General features: G+C 44.7%; 1 protein-coding gene across 9 annotated transcripts in view; it reads right to left on the bottom strand.

Annotated features, from left to right (window-relative positions):
* LOC109553892 (zinc finger protein 32) overlaps positions 1–18,163 on the bottom strand; it is a 28,451-nt gene extending 10,288 nt beyond the window's left edge. The window contains exons 1-3 of one of the 9 annotated variants that reach the window (XM_019954171.2): positions 18,076–18,163; positions 15,729–15,868; positions 13,924–14,502 (exon numbers count right to left, since the gene is read on the bottom strand). In XM_019954171.2, the coding sequence (XP_019809730.2) occupies positions 13,924–14,502; positions 15,729–15,798 (649 nt within the window). In that variant the 5' untranslated portion in view covers positions 15,799–15,868; positions 18,076–18,163. The other 8 variants (XM_019954174.2, XM_019954173.2, XM_019954172.2 and 5 more) reach the window with 8 other exon arrangements.
* Between the last annotated feature and the right edge of the window lie 1,040 nt (positions 18,164–19,203).

The raw sequence follows: 19,203 nt of genomic DNA, 5'->3' as shown, positions 1-19,203 counted from the left end.
GCATAATCACTAGGGAAGAGATAGAAGGAAAAAAAAAGAAGAGCACAGGTTCTTATGTCAATCTTTGCTGAAGTTCTCAATTATATTCAAGACACAAACATCATGCTTTCAATACTTTGAGGCAGCTTACTGTCCTCTAAAGAAACTGATTTTTATAAGAACTCATGGTACCTTTCTATGGATGTGGATGTGAGGATGGTTTTTGCCAACCAGAAAGATGGTCTTGCTGGTGGTGCTGTTAAGAATTAGTTCATTTTTCTGCCCCCGCCCCCCTAAAATCCAGCCTGTATGCCTGAAACACTGTAAATCAACTATACTTCAATTTTTTAAAAATCATCTAATATTAAAAAAAAAAACCCAGCCTGATATTTTATTCAAATAACTCCTGGTGTGATGACCTGTTTAGTTACAGAGAAGAAACAGCACGAAGTTAGAAAACATGGGGTTGACTTCTGACTTTGCTGTTCTCTGCAATAAAACACAAGAATTCTGCTCCCTCAGAATTAGAGCTCTCCTCTGTAAGATGATGGCACCAAGGCAGAGAGCTAAGAGGGGCTTCCCTGGTGGCTGGTTAATCCCTTCCTTTTCAAACACTCTACGATACTGTCAGTCTTGAGGTAGCTTTCTAGAAGTGGTTTTGTGCAGACAAATGACAAGCTTTTTAAAAAAGCCTACATGGTAATTCAACAATTCATTGTACCAATTAAAATGTAGATACATTGATAAAGGGAACAAAACAAGCAGAACTCAAAAGATGAACAACCCATCCTATCTACCTTAGTGATGCTCACATCAAGTATGCAGAGAAATACTTCACAATAAATGCAATAAATCTTTGGGTTATACAAAGATCAGAGAGAAAAAAGAAGTGAAATTCTCCTTTCAGGTGGTCTAGGGGAATGTTGCTTAGGAACCTTTAATTTTTAAAGAACACCACAGATAATCTGATGCACAGCCTGGCTGAGAAGGATTTCTGGGAGTGACATGGTAATTAGTAAGCTGTTATGTAACACATTTTCTCATGTCTTTAACTCAAGTTTAGTAAATGATTATTGTTAATGTGCATACTTTTTTCCACACACATCACATGCTCATGAAGAAAAGCACCGCAGTTTATAATTCTATTTGCTTTCCTGAGACCACTTAGCACTAGATTGAATATGTAACAGCTTTGGATGACTGTCAATGTCAGAGAAATGTCTGGCAGGAAAAGGCATGCTTCCAGAGATTGGACCAAACATGCTGTGTTAAGTCTTTCAGTAAAAGAGCATAGCCCAGTCCTCTGAGGAGTGAATCAAAGGAGGCAGGGTAGTTCAGTGAAAACAGGGGTAGCATTTAAAGTCAGCAGATTGTGCAGGCCCCAGTGACATCATTTGATAGCTATACGCTCTTAGTGTCTTAATGTTCCTATACTCACATTGATAAACACTATATGTCTCACGCTGAAGTCCGACAAAGTAAAAAAAAAAAAAAAAAAAAAAAAACCAGAACCAAGACAGGACCTGACACCAGATACACACTCAGTTAATGCTGATGTCCTTCCCAAAAAAGAAAGGATATTTCCATTCTCAGAGAAGAGAAACCCCAACTCACCTGGAACTTGGTCATTTTCTCCTTTCAGGAAGGACAGATTCCTGGAAAAGTGGAGTTAAGGGAAGCGAAAAAGCCGTAAAAATCAGGTCCACTTTGCTGGACACAGACTAGCCAGTCCAGCAAGACTGCCGGGGGAAAAACGTTATCAGGTCCTGTTGCCTTTACACACCCTCTCCTGGGATGCTTTCGCTGTCTCTGCACGCTGCGCCTCCCTCGCCTCTCTCCACCGGGCTCTGGATCAAATAGCCCAAGCCTCCCTCGCAAACCCTGAAAATAAGAAAATCCCACTGCCCCCAGCAGCTCTAAGATGTGCCTACTTCCCCAGCCATTGCCCTGAAGTTCTAGTTAGAGCAAGCTCTCCGGATGAATGTGTCGCCTCTCGGAGATATTTCAGCTGCTCGAGACGCCTGAAAGTGACTCTATCGGGGATGCAGGGTCTCTGACGCAATCTCTTTTCAGCGAAGGCAGGACTGTGGGGACGGGAGGGTTGGTCCCTCACAGGAGCCCCTCTCGGTCTCCTAACGTCCACCGAAAACCTCCTTCGAATGAGGCCAGTCATCGGCGTGTAAAAGGCCGGTGTGGCCAACTGCGAAGCTCCCAGGCCAGCCAAGGCCGAAGCTCAGGCAGTAGAGAGGAGGGCCCCTCGGAGCCACTGCCGGCTCAGCGCTTGGGTCCGCCTGGTCTCAGTTGATCACCGCTATGTCTGGGGAACGCAGCGCCGGCCGCGGCGCGCGGACACACGTGCGGCCCTTGATCGCACCTCCGCCAGGACGCGCGCCCTCCCACGGCCACCCGCCAGGCTTCCCCGAGCCCCCGCAGCCCAGAGCCTCACCCGGCGACACTCCCACGACTCAAACGCCAGACGCCTCTCCACCGGCTGCGCAGGCTGCGCTGCTTGCCAGGCCTTTCTCGCCTCTCACGTGGAATCTGATACCTGGAAGCGCAGGACTCGTGATACTGACCCGCGCCAGCGCCTAGGGCCCGGAACTACGAGTCCCAGAAAGCCGCGGGAGGGCCACGCCCACTTCCGGCGCCATTCCCGGGGCTTTGCCAGAAGCTGCGCTGTAGGGTGTGGTGCAGTTCCCTGCGAAGTGTTCTTTGAAATTCGCAACTAGTTCCTTCAGGTTATCCTCATATGTGGTATTTTCTTTATTTCTTTCTTGTATTTATTTTCAGTTCAGTTCAGTTCAGTCTCTCAGTCGTGTTCGACTCTTCGCGACCCCATGAATCGCAGCACACCAGGCCTCCCTGTCCATCACCAACTCGCAGAGTTTATCCAAACTCATGTCCATCGAGTCAGTGATGCCATCCAGCCGTCTCATCCTCTGTCGTCCCCTTCTCCTCCTGCCCCCAATCCCTCCCAGCATCAGAGTATTTTCCAATGAGTCAACTCTTCGCATGAGGTGGCCAAAGTACTGGAGTTTCAGCTTTACCATCATTCCTTCCAAAGAAATCCCAGGGCTGATCTCCTTCAGAATGGACTGGTTGGATCTCCTTGCAGTCCAAGGGACTCTCAAGAGTCTTCTCCAACACCACAGTTCAAAAGCATCAATTCTTCGGTGCTCAGCCTTCTTCACAGTCCAACTCTCACATCCATACATGACCACAGGAAAAACCATAGCCTTGACTAGACGGACCTTTGTTGGCAAAGTAATGTCTCTGCTTTTGAATATGCTGTCTAGGTTGGTCGTAACTTTCCTTCCAAGGAGTAAGAGTCTTTTAATTTCATGGCTGCAGTCACCATCTGCAGTGATTTTGGAGCCCCAAAAAATAAAGTCTGACACTGTTTGCACTGTTTCCCCATCTATTTGCCATGAAGTGATGGGACCGGATGCCATGATCTTCGTTTTCTGACTGTTGAGCTTTAAGCCAACTTTTTCACTTAAGTGCTACTGGGTGAAAAGAACGGAAATATCACCCGCAATTTCTTTCTCTTTAAAAACATTCTGAAATGAGTATCCCCCTTCTCACCTCTGAAGTTCATTCATTTAGCAAACATTTGAGGTCCTGCTATGTTCCAGGAACTGTCCAAGACGCTTACGCAAAAATAATCACCGTGGATGTTAAATTCTAGTGAGGTCTCCCACTAGAGCAGTATAGGATTTTGATAAAAGGTATAGTGTGTTATAAAAGTTTTATGTGTTAATGGAAAAAGCGGAGTTTAGTCGGGGTATTGAAGGTGTTGGGGATGTGTGGATTGAGACATGCCAGAACAAAGACTGAGGAAAGAAGGGAATCAGTCAGTTGTGTAATACTCAGGGGTTCGAACTCTTTCCTAAATGTACACAGACATGATTGTACAAACAGATACACTTTTTAAACAAAAATGGTGTCATACTGTGTATGGTAGTACTGTGTGTCATTGATTTACATGGAAATCTTGCTTCCTGAGACCCTTTTAGTTGTTAATGCCTTCAAAGAAATGGCACCATAATTCTCCCCAGTGGTGTCTCCATTATTTTCACTCCTCACTGAGTGATACAGGGCCTCTCAGTCTCTCCAGAATACTTTCTCTTCAGTTTTACCCTGGGGTGAAAGAGCTGTTGCCTAGACCTCTCCTCTGTACCTTTCCCCTTCCTGATGTATTAGCTTCCAATTGCTAGTGTAGTAAGTTACCACACATTTAGTGACATACAACAAACACAAGTTTACTCTCTTACAGTTCTGGAGGTCAGATGTCTGAAATGAGTTTCACTGAGCTAAAGTCAAGACCCACGTCAAGACGGAGGATCTGTTTCCTTGCCTCTTTCAGGATTCCTATTCCTTGGCTTGTGGCCTCTTCCTCCGTCTTTAAAGCACATGACTCCAGTCTCTGCTTCTGTCAACACAGTATCTTCGGGGCTGATTCTTCCTGTGTCTCTCTTTTGAGGACTGATATGATTTACATTAGGCCCACCTGGTCAATTCAGGATAAATCTCTCCACTTGACAACCTTTAATCACATTTGCAAAGTTCCTTTTGCCGTATAAGGTAACAATCACAGTTTCTGGGGATCAGGACATGGAGACACTTTTGGGAGGCCCATGACATGTGGAGAGGCTCCTCTTCAGGGATACTCTCCTACCTTTTGTCTGAGGAACACAAACTATCTCCCCAGGACGCACTGCTTGCTGATTCATTGATTCTATCAGTCTTGCTCTGATGCTCACGCCTTCATGTTCTCACGTCCCTCCTAAGCCAGCTTAATCGCCCGTCATTATGATCAGTCTTTTGCCCCATCTTACCTGGTTTTATTCCCCTGATAAAACTTCGAATCTAGTTGAATCCGGCTCCCTGCCTGCTCCACACTTGTGCCTGTGTAGTAGACGTGGCCTGAGAAAAACGCAAGGCTCTGATGACTGGTCTCACTTTCAGTTCATGAGTGCTAAAGTCAAGTGGGCCCTCAATGCTGTCAAACTATCCTATTACATCTTCTTAGTCCCTCCATCCTCCTCAATGATTATCTCACAGTTTTTCCTCTTTCTTCATACCTCCAACAAGTGCTTCTTCCATCTCGCTCACAACTGATGACTTGCTTTCTATGGGAACAGAGAATTTTATACCCTCACACAAGTGCATTTACCCGCATCTCTCCATTGGAGCCTGTATGTCTACTTCCCATTCTGAATGAACAGCCCCCATTTCTGTTTAAGAAAACCCTCTGTTTGTCCCTGAATCTTATCCCTTTTCTTACACATGAAGGCATTCTCCTCTCTCATCTATATTAACAGTTTTCATTCTATAAAAATTTGGGAGGTCTTAATTTGTGGCTTACATCTTATGCATGTTAAGGTCTTGGGATCCAGAGAAGCCCTAGTTAGGGAGCACCTGAGGCTTTAGATCTTATCTGGGGAGCCCTTGGGTGACACACAGAAAGAAAGGTGGAGACACGTCCATTTCCTTCTGGGTGACCTACTCTGGGCTTGCAGTCCAGTGTTCATCCTTGCCTATGAGCAGCACTGTAGAATAAGGGTTCTTCCTCACTGTTAAGATGAAGTCACAGAGGATGAGAGAAAGAGAGGCAGTGACTTGCCCAAGATTCTGCTTCTGGCAAATGGCCAAAGCCAGGGACCAAACTCAGCATACTGAGTACTGAACTGGGGTCACTTTCACTATAGCGTGACCGTCACCTCATCTTTTCAGGGTATCGCAATTGGAACAGGTCAGGTGAGAGATGAAGAAAGGAGTTTAGGACCCCGTGGGCCCTGCCTCCAGTCCAACCTGCTGGGGGATTACTCCAGCACAGAAAAGCACCAGACGAAGGTGGGCGGTGGCAGATGCAAGTCTGCCATGCTGGACTGCCTGGAAAGCTGGAGAAACCACAATTGGAGCTGGAAAGGGGAGTCCAGGTTCCCTATGTAGATATGAGCCCTGTCCCCAGCAGGCTGGCGCCTGACTGGAGCAAGGGCACACAGAGCTCCCTCTTCCAGATCTTTGTAAGTCCAAAAAATGTCTCCAGCTCTAGTGCCCAAACTGTTGTCAGGATGTTCTCAAGAGCCATGGAAATGGGGAGGGTGATAAGGAGGGTCTCATCCAGTCATCTTCAGTTTTCAGATTGAAAACTGAGGCCCAAAGAAAAGAAGAGACTTGTTCAAGGGCACCCAGGCAAGCAGCAGGGCAGCAGGAGAGAAGTTAATCTTGCCCAGTAATAAAGGGCTCTCGGTGCTGCCCTGTGAGGAGTCCAGGGAAGATGGCCTCAGGGCTGCCGAAGCCCCTTGTTATAGTGTACATGCTGCTACAAGCAGCTCAGCGTCATTGCTGCACTTACTCATCCAGACACGCTCAGTGAGTGTATTCAGTGTATCCAGTCACGTGAAAGGCTGCCTCTCTACAGTGCTTGCCCCACCAGCGATGGGAATGCAGCGAGTTTCAGTGGTTTTCAGCATTATGAATCCTCTCTCCTCCCCGTCAGCCTCTTCTCCCTGACTGGGCTCTTCATTTCTCACCTTTATTCATACTCCACCTGTCCACTTTTTGAAAGATGCCGGGCACAGCCAACTAAGTCCACTAATAAGTAGGTAACAACTTAAAGGGTGTCCCCCTCAATCCAAGGTTAAATGTATCATAGGGTATCCCAAAATATCTAGAAATCTTAAAACCAAAAAACTGTGGCTTTTTAGATATTGCATTAGGATAAGAGAGATGTTTTTTAGAAAAGATCTATATGGAATGAATAGGGTTGGGTTGCCAGATTTAGCAAATAAAAATATAGTATGCCTAGGTAAATTTGAATTTCAGATAAACAATGAGCAATTTTTAGGAAAATATGTGTCCCCTGCAATGTTTTTTCTGAAATTCAAATGTTACTGGATGTCCTGTATTTCATCTGACAACTCTAGAGGAGCGGTATGCTTCCCAGAACTCCTGGAAAGACTAAGTAGGTAATTGACCTCCTGTAAGCCAACCCAACGGAGAAGGCAATGGCACCCCACTTCAGTACTCTTGCCTGGAAAATACCAGGCAGAGGAGCCTGGTAGGCTGCAGTCCATGGGGTGGCGAAGAGTCGGACACGACTGAGCGACTTCACTTTCACTTTTCACTTTCATGCATTGGAGGAGGAAATGGCAACCCACTCCAGTATTCTTGCCTGGAGAATCCCAGGGACGGGGAAACCTGGTGGGCTGCCGTCTATGGGGTCGCACAGAGTCGGACATGACTGAAGCAACTTAGCAGCAGCAGCAGCAGCAAGCCAACCCAAAAGATGTGCTAAGCCCTGCCTTCACCTCAGTCACATACTACAGAGAAAGAGGATCTGAGGCTAGCTGCCCAAAGCCCCTCAACAGAAGGAGACCTAACCAGCCTCTTCTGGCTCACCCTGTCCTCTCTTCATATTTAGTGAAAATTCACACTTTCATTTCAGGAGCCAACCCAGAGCAGCTAAAGGGAGGGGGTGTGGATAAGACAGTCTGGGTTCAAATACAGGTTCTGCCAAGAGAAAACTGCACCATCATGAACAAGTTTATCAGTCACTAAGCCCTGATTTCTTTCTCTTTAAAATGAGGCTCACAATACTCGCCTTTTTGGCTGTGGTGAGGACTGCATAAAATAACGTGTAAGGTACTTATCGACATGCGTGCTCAGTCACTTCAGTTATGTCCAACTCTTTGCAACTCCGTGGACTGTAACCCAGTGGACTCCTCTGTCCCTGGGGATTCTCCAGGCAAGAATACTGGAGTGGAGTGTCACGCCCTTCTCCAGGGGATCTTCCCAACCCAGGATTGAACCTATGTCTTTTATGTCTCCTACATTGGCCGCGGGTTCTTTACCGTTAGCACCACCTGGGAATCCCGCTTATCAGCGACCTTGACAGGAAAAGTTAGCTGTGCTGTTCTCATTGTTGGCCTCCAGGTGGCAGCAGTCACTAGGGACATGCCTTTGGATGCTTTGCTCACAATTCAGGCCTTGCTTGTCATGTGAAAATACGTAGTGGAGAGAAGCGTTAAACGTAATGAATGTGTGAAAGCTTTCAGGGATAACTGAGCTGCCTTGGAACATCAGAGAATACATACTGGTGAGAAACCATATCCATGTAATGAATATGGAAAATCCTTTAGGAAAATTCCAAGACTTATTAATCATCAAAAAATGCAAACAGGAGAGACAGTGTCACTGTAATAGATGTGGAAAATCTTTGAGGTACAGTTTATCCTTTGCTTTATCCTTTATCAGAAAACTCATAGTGGGGATAAATCCTATCAATATAATGATCATGGGAAAGCCTTTATGAGGAGCTCAGCCCTTATCGAACATAGGAGAATTCATACTGAAGAAAAACCCTATCACTGTAAGAAATATAAGAAATCCTTCAGGCCTTGTTGAATATCTGAAAATCCATCCTGGAGAAAAACCTTATGAATGTAATGAATGTGGGAAGGCTTTCCCTCAGAATTCAGGCCTTAAATGATATAAGGAAATTCATAATAAAATTCAGAATTTGAGCTATCAAATGTAGTTTGGTAAATCATGCAGAGAGTTTCTTTCTTTTTGACCATAAAAGAGACTTTCAATAAATTCCATACTTAACAAATATATTCTGTGACCCTCTGTCCTGGGAAACGTCTCACTAGTGACGCTATTCATCGTACTGTATACCACTATCTGGTTTATAGCAGTGAAATATTTGAAGAGCCTAAATGTCTGTATGGAAACATTTAGTACAGAATGCTATGTAGCACGAAGAAGGCAATGGCACCCCACTCCAGTACTCTTGCCTGGAAAATCCCATGGATGGAGGAGTCTGGTAGGCTGCAGTCCATTGGGTTGCCAAGAGACAGTCACGACTGAGTGACGTCACTTTCACTCTTCACTGTCACGCATTGGAGAAGGAAATGGCACCCCACTCCAGTGTTCTTGCCTGGAGAATCCCAGGGTCGGGGGAGCCTGGTGGGCTGCTGTCTATGGGGTTGCACAGAGTCAGACACGACTGAAGCGACTTAGCAGCAGCAGCAGCCATGTAGCAAGTGAAAGGAATGAGGCAGAGCTCTGTTTACAGTCATAGAACTATCTACATGATACCTTGTTAAGTTAAAAAAGCAAGTTGCAAAGAATTAATATTGTATAAAAATGGCCATACTACCCAAAGTAGTCTACAGATTTAATGCAATCTCTACCAAATTACCCATGACATTTTTCATAGAATTAGAACAAGTAATCCTAAAATTTACATACAACCACCACAGACTCAGAATTGTGAAAGCAATCTTGAGGAAAAAGAACAAAGTTGGAGGCATAACCCTCCCAGACTTCATACAGTGCTACAAAGCTACAGTAATCAGAACAGAACGGTGTTGGCACAAAAGCAGACAGGGATCAGTGGGACAGACTAGCGAGCCTGGAAATAAACCAACACAGCCATTGTCAATTACCCTTTAACAAAGGGAAGAAGGACGCACAGTGGAGAAAAGACCGCGTCCTTGGCAGCGGTGTTGAGCAGGCAGCACAGTCGCATGCGAATCACTGAGGTTAGAACACTCCCTCATACTGTACACAGCAATACACTCAAATGGCCTAGAGACTTCGATGTAAGACATAACATCTTAAAAATCCCAGAAGAGAACATAGGCAAAACATTCTCTGATACAAATCATAATAATATTTTCTTAGGTCAGTCTCCCAAGGAAAAAGAAATAAAAGGAAAAACAAGCAAATGGGATCTAATAAAACTTTGCACAGTATAGGAAACTAAACAAAAGGAAAAAAACAACCTATGGACTGGGAGAAAATATCCACAAACGATATGACCAACAGGGGCTTAATTTCCAAATATATGAACAGTTCATACAGCTCAATGAAAAGTAAAAGCCCAATCAAGAAAATGGGCAGGAAACCTAAATAGATACTTCTCCAGAGAAGACATCGAGATGGCCAACAGGCACGAAAAGATGCTGAGCATTGGCATTTATTGGAGAAGTGCCAATCAAAAGCACTGTCTATGCGTATACACACGGTGAGTGAATCAAAAGCACTGTCTATGCGTATACACACGGTGAGTGAATCAAAAACGCTGTCTATGCGTATACACACGGTGAGTGAATCAAAAACGCTGTCTATGCGTATACACACGGTGAGTGGATCAAAAACGCTGTCTATGCGTATACACACGGTGAGTGGATCAAAAGCACTGTCTATGCGTATACACACGGTGAGTGGATCAAAAACGCTGTCTATGCGTATACACACGGTGAGTGGATCAAAAACGCTGTCTATGCGTATACACACGGTGAGTGAATCAAAAACGCTGTCTATGCGTATACACACGGTGAGTGGATCAAAAGCACTGTCTGTGCGTATACACACGGTGAGTGGATCAAAAGCACTGTCTATGCGTATACACACGGTGAGTGAATCAAAAGCGCTGTCTATGCGTATACACACGGTGAGTGGATCAAAAGCACTGTCTATGCGTATACACACGGTGAGTGGATCGCTTTTGTTGTACAAGCAGGAAATCCCTAGCAGGAAACCGCAAGCCACTTTTGACACAGTTGGTCACAGCATCTCCATACACTGTAGGATTTATTTTTGCATTTCAGTTTCATTTTTACCATTCTTGAAATAATAAAGCATAAGATGCTGAAAAATATTGCTTTTTTTCTTCTGTCTTCAATATTAAAATGGCTACACAAAAATTCCCTGATGTTGACAAGTTTTTAAAAAATGCATACTGATACGACAGCTATCACAATACAGTCTAATAAGATTGCTTTGAATGAAGTTACAGACAACTAAAGCACTACTAGATCCATCTTATGGGAAAAACCAAACAAACTTTTTGGCCAACTCAAAACTTCTTTATTTTGTAACTTGGATTGCATCTGTGTTAGCTGATCTAAACCTTACCTCCTGTTTTGTCAAAGGGAATGTTTAGTTTTAAACCTTAAGCTTTCCTGTGAACCATAAAACATAGTTTCCTGTTTTTATTTAATCAGTATTAAGTTGCTCCCCAGATTTTTCATTTTTTCAAAATAGTTTATCCTTAAGAAATATCTTAATATTGCTGTATAGCAAATAACCTGAAAATGTAGTGGTGTAAAACATAAGCTTTACTTTTTTGCGTGATTTTGTGTGTTTGGAAGTTGGCAAGAAAGTTCTAACTAGCGGGTTTCTCGTCTAGTTTTCATGAGATGTCATCTGGGGCTTTAGTCCCTCTGTAGAGTCTCCCGGGCAGGCATCTACTATGGCTCGCCCACATGGCTGAGAGTTGATGCTGACTGTTGGGAAGTAAGGTGAACCTGTCCACTGGAGCACTTACATACTGTTTGTCCAGCACAGTGGCCTTGAGATAGTCGGGAGTGTTTTATTTAGCACTTGGTTGTCTCCAGAGTAGGTGTCCTGAGAATCATGCAGACCTTTTCAGACTTTTAAAGGGCTTTTTAGACCTGTTCTGGGAAGTCATGAGCATCACTCCTACCATGTTTCATTGTTTGAAGCTGCCACAGGCCTACCTGGATTTAAGGGGAGATGATATGGACATGAGATGGGTATCAAAGAACTTCTGGGCAGTGTTTTAAAATTACTTCATTGTTAAACTTTACACACTTTATCTATAAAGTGTACTTTACATATCTACACGCATGCATAGGTTCTAAGTGTTAAGTTCAGTTTTGACAGCTGTATAGACCCATGCATCTATCACCTGAAGGATAGAATATTTTTTCTTTGTGAGTTTGCCTTGTGCTTCTTTCAAGTAAGTCCCTCCCTCATGTTCATAGAGGCAACCACTGTTTGATGTGTTTTAACACAGATTAGTTTTTTTTCTATTCTGTGAAATCATATAAATGGAATTATGTATTTTTGTGTGTATGTTTGGGTTCTTTCACTCAACACAAATTTTTGAGATTTTTTTCTATGTTATTGCATTTATCAGTTTGAAAATTGCTGAGTGGTATTTTATTATATGACTGTACCATAGTTTATTACCTTGCCTGTTATTGGACCTTTGGGCTGTTTTCAGTTATAAATAAATAAGGATGATATGAACATTTTTATATGCATCTTCAAATATTATCAGGGTACTTTAGGAGCAATATTGTATTACTGTTGAAACCCAAGGGGTGTCCCTGGTGATTCAATGGTAAAGAATCCGCCTGCCAGTGCAGGAGATGTGTGTTTGACCCCTGGATCAGGAACATCCCCTAGAGAAGGAAATGGCAATGGTATTCTTGCTTGGGAAATTCCATGGACAGGGGAGCCTGGTGGGCTGCAGTCCTTAGGGTCGCAAAAGAGCTGGACATGACTGAGTGACTAAACAATTCAAACCCATAGTATTTCTATGTTCAAAGACCTTTTGATAAAATTTACCTATTTTCTGCCAAGTTTCTTGGGATTAAGGAGCCTCCAGCCTATTAGGATCTACTAGAGGAAACCTATAGTTTATAGGATAAAGAAAGAATGATAATCTTATTAAGAAAACCATTCTATTTACATCATTCATAATTTTAATTACATAAAAGCTCACAATGAAAATTTAGAGATAGCTAAAGTTAAAAAATAAAAACGGAAATTCTCCCTTAAAAGTAACTTGTCTTCTCTAATATTCCTCAAATCTCATCTACTAGAGGTTAAAAAAAGTTAAGATTATCCTTCCAAATTTTCCTCCATTGTGTCCATGCGTGTGTGCAGGTAGAGGACTGTGTTGTTGGAGGACTGGATCTTCATCACTGACTACTAATCAGCTCAGTAACCAGGACACTTACGCCCTTACTGGGCTTCCCAGGTGGCCTAGTTGGAAAGGACCTGCCTGCCAGAGCGGGAGATGCAAGAGTCATAGGTTTGATCCCTGGGTTGGGAAGATCCCCTGGAGGAGGAAATGGCAACCCGCTCCAGGATTCTTGCTTGGAAAATTCCAAGGACAGAGGAGCCTGGCAGGCTACAGTCCCAGGGGTCGCAGACTCGGACACAACCGAGCGACTAAGTGCACACACATGGCCTTACTGGGTGATTCTGAGATACTGCTACTGCTGCCAAAGGGGGTGAAGTCATCGTATCTCTTCCCAACCTTTAGATACTTTTCTGCTCTTTGGCTATAGGCAAGGAATCTCTATCCTAGTTAGGAGTGGAAGACTGAAGTGATCCACAGTGCAGACTTAGAAAGGATCCTGTTTTGTAAGGAAAGTTTAGAGCCTCTGCTATGAACATGGGTGATTTGTTAGAATATGCTCTGGAGGCTATCATCCAGATAATACAGTGTTCAATATGAGGAATTATTAAATTTGCCTCATAAATTCTGCCCACTGATCTTGGTAAAACAAAATTAATTTGAATATGTAGAGAAGAAAAGAATCTTGGGATTGGTAATGGGCTGGATTTTTTGAATAGGCCAGTGGTGTCAAGTGCAAATATAAAACCTGTATCTGCTACATAAATCTCCAATTGTGTACTAAATTAATGCAGGTACCTTAGGAAATCAAGTCAAAATAAATGGACAGAAGTTATGAACCATACGTGATAATGATAATAAACAAGACATTTATTTTTCATACTCATTTGGGGGGAAAAAAGAAAACTCAGTTTGCTCTACCCAGTGATGGTCTTTCTGAAGGAGTCTCCATTCATTCCATAAAATTGGATAGGCTGTTTAATCTCAGATGATTTTATGCTGTTAATTCATAAAGAGAACTTCCTCTGAAGAGAGTGGTTACAGGGTGAGCCTTTGTGAGCAGCTTCGCTGGTGCACAGCCAGACTCCCTCTCTGAGTGAAGCTTTTCCCACACTGGCCACACAGATAGGGTGTCTCTCCTGTGTGGATTTTGCCATGCAGAACACAATTCCCCCTGGTGTGGAAACTCTTCCTGCATTGTGCACAGGCATAGGGTTTCAGGCCTGTGTGGACTCTGATATGAACAATTAAACTTCCTTTCTGACTGAAGGCTTTTCCACACTGATCACATCTATAGGGCTTCTCACCACTATGAACTCTTCTGTGAACAGCAAGGTTACTTTGATTCCTGAAGCTTCTCTGACAAATAGCACACTCATAGGGTTTCTGTCCCGTGTGGAGTCTTTCATGAACGGCCAGACTACCTCGTTGACTAAAGCTTTTCCCACACTCCTTGCACTGATAGGGCTTCTCTCCTGTGTGTATTCGCTGATGTGTAACAAGATTGCCTTTGGCCCTAAAGCTTTTTCCACAATGGGTACACTCAAATGGCTTCTGACCGGTGTGGATTCTCTCATGTAATGTTAGACTACCCTTCTGCCTGAAGGACTTTCCACATTCCTGGCACTCATAGGCCCTCTGTCTCACTCCAGGTGAATCTTCCTGTAGTGTCTTAGAATCTGGGGATTTTTGTTCCAGCTTCTCTCTTCTGAAAGAACTCTGGAAATCCCAGCTTGAGGATCCTGTGGCCTCAGACTGATCATATTTGTGGTGGGCTTCTGTCATCACATCTGGTAAAATGAGAGGGAAGTCATGTAAGAAGCACCAATATGCTGAGTGAGAAGAACAGGGAAAAAAGAAACAGTGCTTTGAGTGCTCATTATGTGCCAAATATTATACTATAAACTTTGCATAGATAACTTAATCCCGAAAACAATTTTTTGTTACAGTTAAGGAAATGAACGTATAGGGAGGTTGTCAAAGATCACTTGGCTAGGTAAGCACAGAATTAGGATTCAGACACAGGCATGCTCTGTAGCAGTGTACTGCCTCTAAATTTAGTTTAATTTAGCTTCCCAAATAGTCTTGTGTATAGACATGATTATCTCCATTTTACAGATAAGAAAACAAGCCAGAAAAATCAAACTATATAAGATCACATTTAGTCCCATACCGAAGTTTTATCTGACACCAAGACAGGTGTGGATCCAGGTTGTATGGGGCCTAAAGTTTTAAATTTTGGAGAGATTCCCATTAAAAAGCAGTATAAAAGTAGGGATAGGACCTTGAAGAGACCGGTGTAAGGGAAAGCTCCTGAAGCTTAAGTTTTGTAGGCTTCATGAGAAATCTACCTCTGCTCTAGTCTGCTCTCCCTAACAGTGGAGTAGAGTAAGCCTACGCTGTCAGGATATATGCAGCAAAATCCTAGGTACTTTACATCTATTCATTTTAGTCACTGCAGACCTGCAGGATAGAGCTTACTGTCCCATTTTGCAGATGAAGAGCCTGGTGCTCAAGAAGGTTAAATAACTTGTCTGATACCACAGATCCAGTCATGGCAATCATAGAATTTGATCCAGGGAATTTTCCCCTTTAAAATCCATGCTGTTTCAATTTGCTAAGCTATGGTGAAAGTGAAGTCAGTTTTGGTTTGGAAGTTTTTCTCAACCCTTCCTATGCAGATATTGACAGTACTTCCCAACACTGCCCTGTATATGAGCCTCCTACTGCACTTTAAATATGAGTCCATTCATCACTAATAATAGTTTTCTTGGAGTCATCCTAGGTAGATTTCAACTTGTTCCTCTGTCTTACCATTTCTCATTCAGTCACTGTGCTGAGATTTAAAACTGCTCATTCATTTTCTCAGATACCACCTCCATATCAAGACTGTTCCCTTGCTGTTTCTAACTCAAGCTTGTAGGCTTTCCCTGTAACCCCTAAAAATAGTGAGCTTCACCAAAGGAACATCTTCTCTGCATCCCCAGCCTGTTGTCCAGTGCTGAGAACAGGGACACTGATTATTGTGACTTGGCATCCCAGCAATCAACAGACTCACTGAAAAAGGCTACATTCTGGGCATATCTTCCATGACAGTCCAGCAGGGTAGCTGTTGGAAATCCAAACATGTCCACTCCTGCTGTATGAGCTTAATCACCACCTCTTCATATGATTCTTCCATGGGCTGTACTTGAGTACCTAGGGAGGGAAAAACAAAAACAGGAATGGATAAGAGAACCGATAAGTGAGAACAGTCAAGAGGAGCTCTGGTTTGGGATACGAGTGAATGGAGGGAATCCTGCTTGCCTGATATAATACCAGTCATCTACAACATGACTGCAAAATGGACCAAGAGGCACCATAGCTACTCATAAATGAGTCCAGGAGGAAGCAAGAGGTGCAAAAGCAGAGAAGACAAAAAGCAAACATGTTTCTCTTCCTGCCAATGCCAAGAAAATGGTCCTTACTATTTGTACCTTAGCTTTCACATGGGATCTTCCACTTCCTTCCCCCACCTAACTGCCTGCTATTTTATCCTCCAAGTTCCAGAGGAATTCAGAATATAAAAAACAACATTTCAGCCTTAATAATTGGTTCTGTGATTGAAATGTCTGACTCTCCTCTCCAGTCCCCTCTAAATTATTAGGACAGAACAAGAGCTTTCATATTTCCTTTTAGCAGTTCTTTGGAGGCTCTGCAAGATATGAGAATACCGGTTCTGAGGAGGCATACTACTTGTCAATTCTTGGAAAAAGAAGAACTACTCCAGATTCCAAACCCAAGTAACTTGCCCCAAGTCCCAGAGCCAGTATGGAGTCAAGGTGGAGCAAAGGTTCAAATCCAAGACTTCTTGGATCCAAAGCCTATGTCTAGACAATTCTTTACTTTCTCATCACTAAAAAGTGAACGGAACAGAGCTTGACCAGACTTTACTATTCTTCCAGATCCTAGGAACCCTCCTGCTCCACATTATCATTTCCTATTTTGGGGGGGATATTCTTATTTCTGGACCCTAATTACTGAATTCTTGTATTAATGCAGTGGTTCAGTGTGTATAATCTTTGTTTCCCTCTAACATATCCCATGAACACGCTGGCCTCCTGATTTAATGAATGGCAGTGTGATGCTACAGTTCTTTGTTAACCCAAGGGTCTGGTCTTCTTGACAGCCGCACTTTCTGTTACACCTTGTGATGACTGTAGAGACATTAAAAACTCTTATTTGAAAGACTCAGCTCCAGTTTGCATCGCAAGCCACAAAGCAATGCCCTATTGGTGTCAGGACATCATAGCACCATTCACTTGGAAGTCCTAGGTGTTACTGATGAACCACACATCCACCGAGCGTCACTGAAAAGTACATAGGTACCTGCTGCCCGAGGCTGGACCCTGTCCTTGGTGAGTCAGCAAAGAGTTTGCTCAGAACACCTTGGATAGAATTTTCAGCTGTGCCTCTCTACATGCTGTGAGATATTCAAGTAACAGCTCAGCTGTTTCAAGAACCTCCTGATTAATGAAGGGAAATTTCCATATTTTTCTCCATAGATTCCACAGGTGTGCGGAATCAAATTCTTGAAGATTCTGTAGAAAGACACTTTATAATAGAAAATAGTGTTTTTTCCTATCAAGAAAGCCCTTATATCCTGCTCACAATGAGGCCATGAGAGACGAATCCTACCCTCTGTCTCCCCTTAACCGACACTGGGGAAGTAACCAAACAGCCCAGACCTATTCACTTACTTAATAAATGCTGTGATATCAAGTAGCTTCTGGGAGACTCACAAACGTGAAGGGCCTCTGACATGACCTAACAGACTTGAGGCCTAAAGTTGCGAGTCTTCAGTGAAGGACCAGGACAGGGGGAACTCTGCTGTATCCGGGGCATAGTTTCAGGACTGGGAGATTCTGGGGAGGGGTGATTATTTTCCCCGCACACCGGAATTCACTTTGTCCTTTCCCATTTCCCCACTCAGAGGAATTTGTCCTTTCTTTCACCCAGCCTAGAGACTGCACTTCCCGTCTCCATCTTCTGAAGCCCTCCCCGCGGGCCCAGAGGCACACCTGCCCGTGGTCCCTCCCGCGTCTCCAGGTGCGGGGCCTTCCCGCACTCCCCGGCCCGCCTTGCGGAAGAGGGGCCCCTGCTCCTCCCGACAGACTCTCTGCCATTCCCGCCTCAGCGATTTCCCCACCCGGACCCGCGCCGGACCTCAGCACCCCGCTCTCCGGTCCAGCTAGACCTTTTCTTGCGGGCCGCAGACCTCTCGCCTCGCAGCTGGCCTCTCTTGGGAGGCTGCAGGCTGGTCAGGCCTGCTCAGGGACGCGAGGGGGTGGGGGTCGGAGGCGGCGGCCTGAAGGCGGGGCCCTGCCTCGTCTGGGTGTACTGACCCAGCCAGCGGCCTCACTCACCACAGCCGCGCGCGCCCGCAGACAGACAAAGGCCGGCACCGAGCCCTTAGGAACGCCGGCGCGAGCGGACCGGACTACAACTCCCAGGAGGCTCCGCGCGAGCCCTAGCCCCGTGCCTTGGCGGCCCCGGCTTCCCCGAGCACTGTGGGAAACGTAGTTCGGCGATGCGACCCGCCGCTCGGGCTCGGCGGGTCTAGGCGAGCGCTGGGCGCTCAGGTCACTCCTGTTTGGACCGAGTAAGAGGCGCCGACTTGTTCGCGGTCGTAGAACGACGACCAAGAGCGCCAAATGGCCGCTCAGATTAGCCAGGCATGGGATGGCAGCTTGGTGAAGCCATCCTCCGAGCCAGGGTTCTTGCATGGCATTGTGGAAGGGAAGCGTTGGGAAGAAATGAGTTGATCAAGCCCAGGGTGCTTAGGGTTTTGTGTCGAGCAGTTTCCTGAGCCAAGACTAAGTGTTCTGAAATTAGAGTTCTGAAGCAAGGAGCAAATATTTCAAATGAAGTCTGTGGGAGAAGAGAATTTGAAACACCACTGGAGAATTCCAAGACGTAGTGTCGGAGAAGGCAATGGCACCCTACTCCAATACTCTTGCCTGGAAAGGCCCATGGACGGAGGAGCCTGGTAGGCTGCAGTCCATGGGGTTGCTAAGAGTCGGACAGGACTGAGCGACTTCACTTTGACTTCTCACTTTCATGCATTGGAGAAGGAAATGGCAACCCACTCCAGTGTTCTTGCCTGGAGAATCCCAGGGATGGGGGAGCCTGGTGGACTGCCGTCTATGGGGTTGCAAAGAGTCGGACACGACAGAAGGGACTTAGCAGCAGCAGCTTGGCAAAGATAATACAAGCTGGAATGAAGATTGCTGGGAGAAATATCAGTAACCTCAGATATGCAGATAACACCACCCTTATGGCAGAAAGCGAAGAGACACTAAAGAACCTCTTGGTAAAAGTGAAAGAGGAGAGTGAAAAAAGTTGGCTTAAAACTAAACATTCAGAAAACTTAAATCATGGAATCCAGTCCCATCACTTCATGGCAAATAGATGGGGAAGCAGCCGTGACATTAAAAGACGCTTGCTCCTTGGAAGAAAAGCTATGACCAATCTAGACACCATATTAAAAAGCA

Source organism: Bos indicus, chromosome 28 (assembly GCF_029378745.1).
Source record: "Bos indicus isolate NIAB-ARS_2022 breed Sahiwal x Tharparkar chromosome 28, NIAB-ARS_B.indTharparkar_mat_pri_1.0, whole genome shotgun sequence".
NCBI lineage: Eukaryota > Metazoa > Chordata > Mammalia > Artiodactyla > Bovidae > Bos > Bos indicus.
This window is presented reverse-complemented; position numbering and strand designations above follow the sequence as displayed.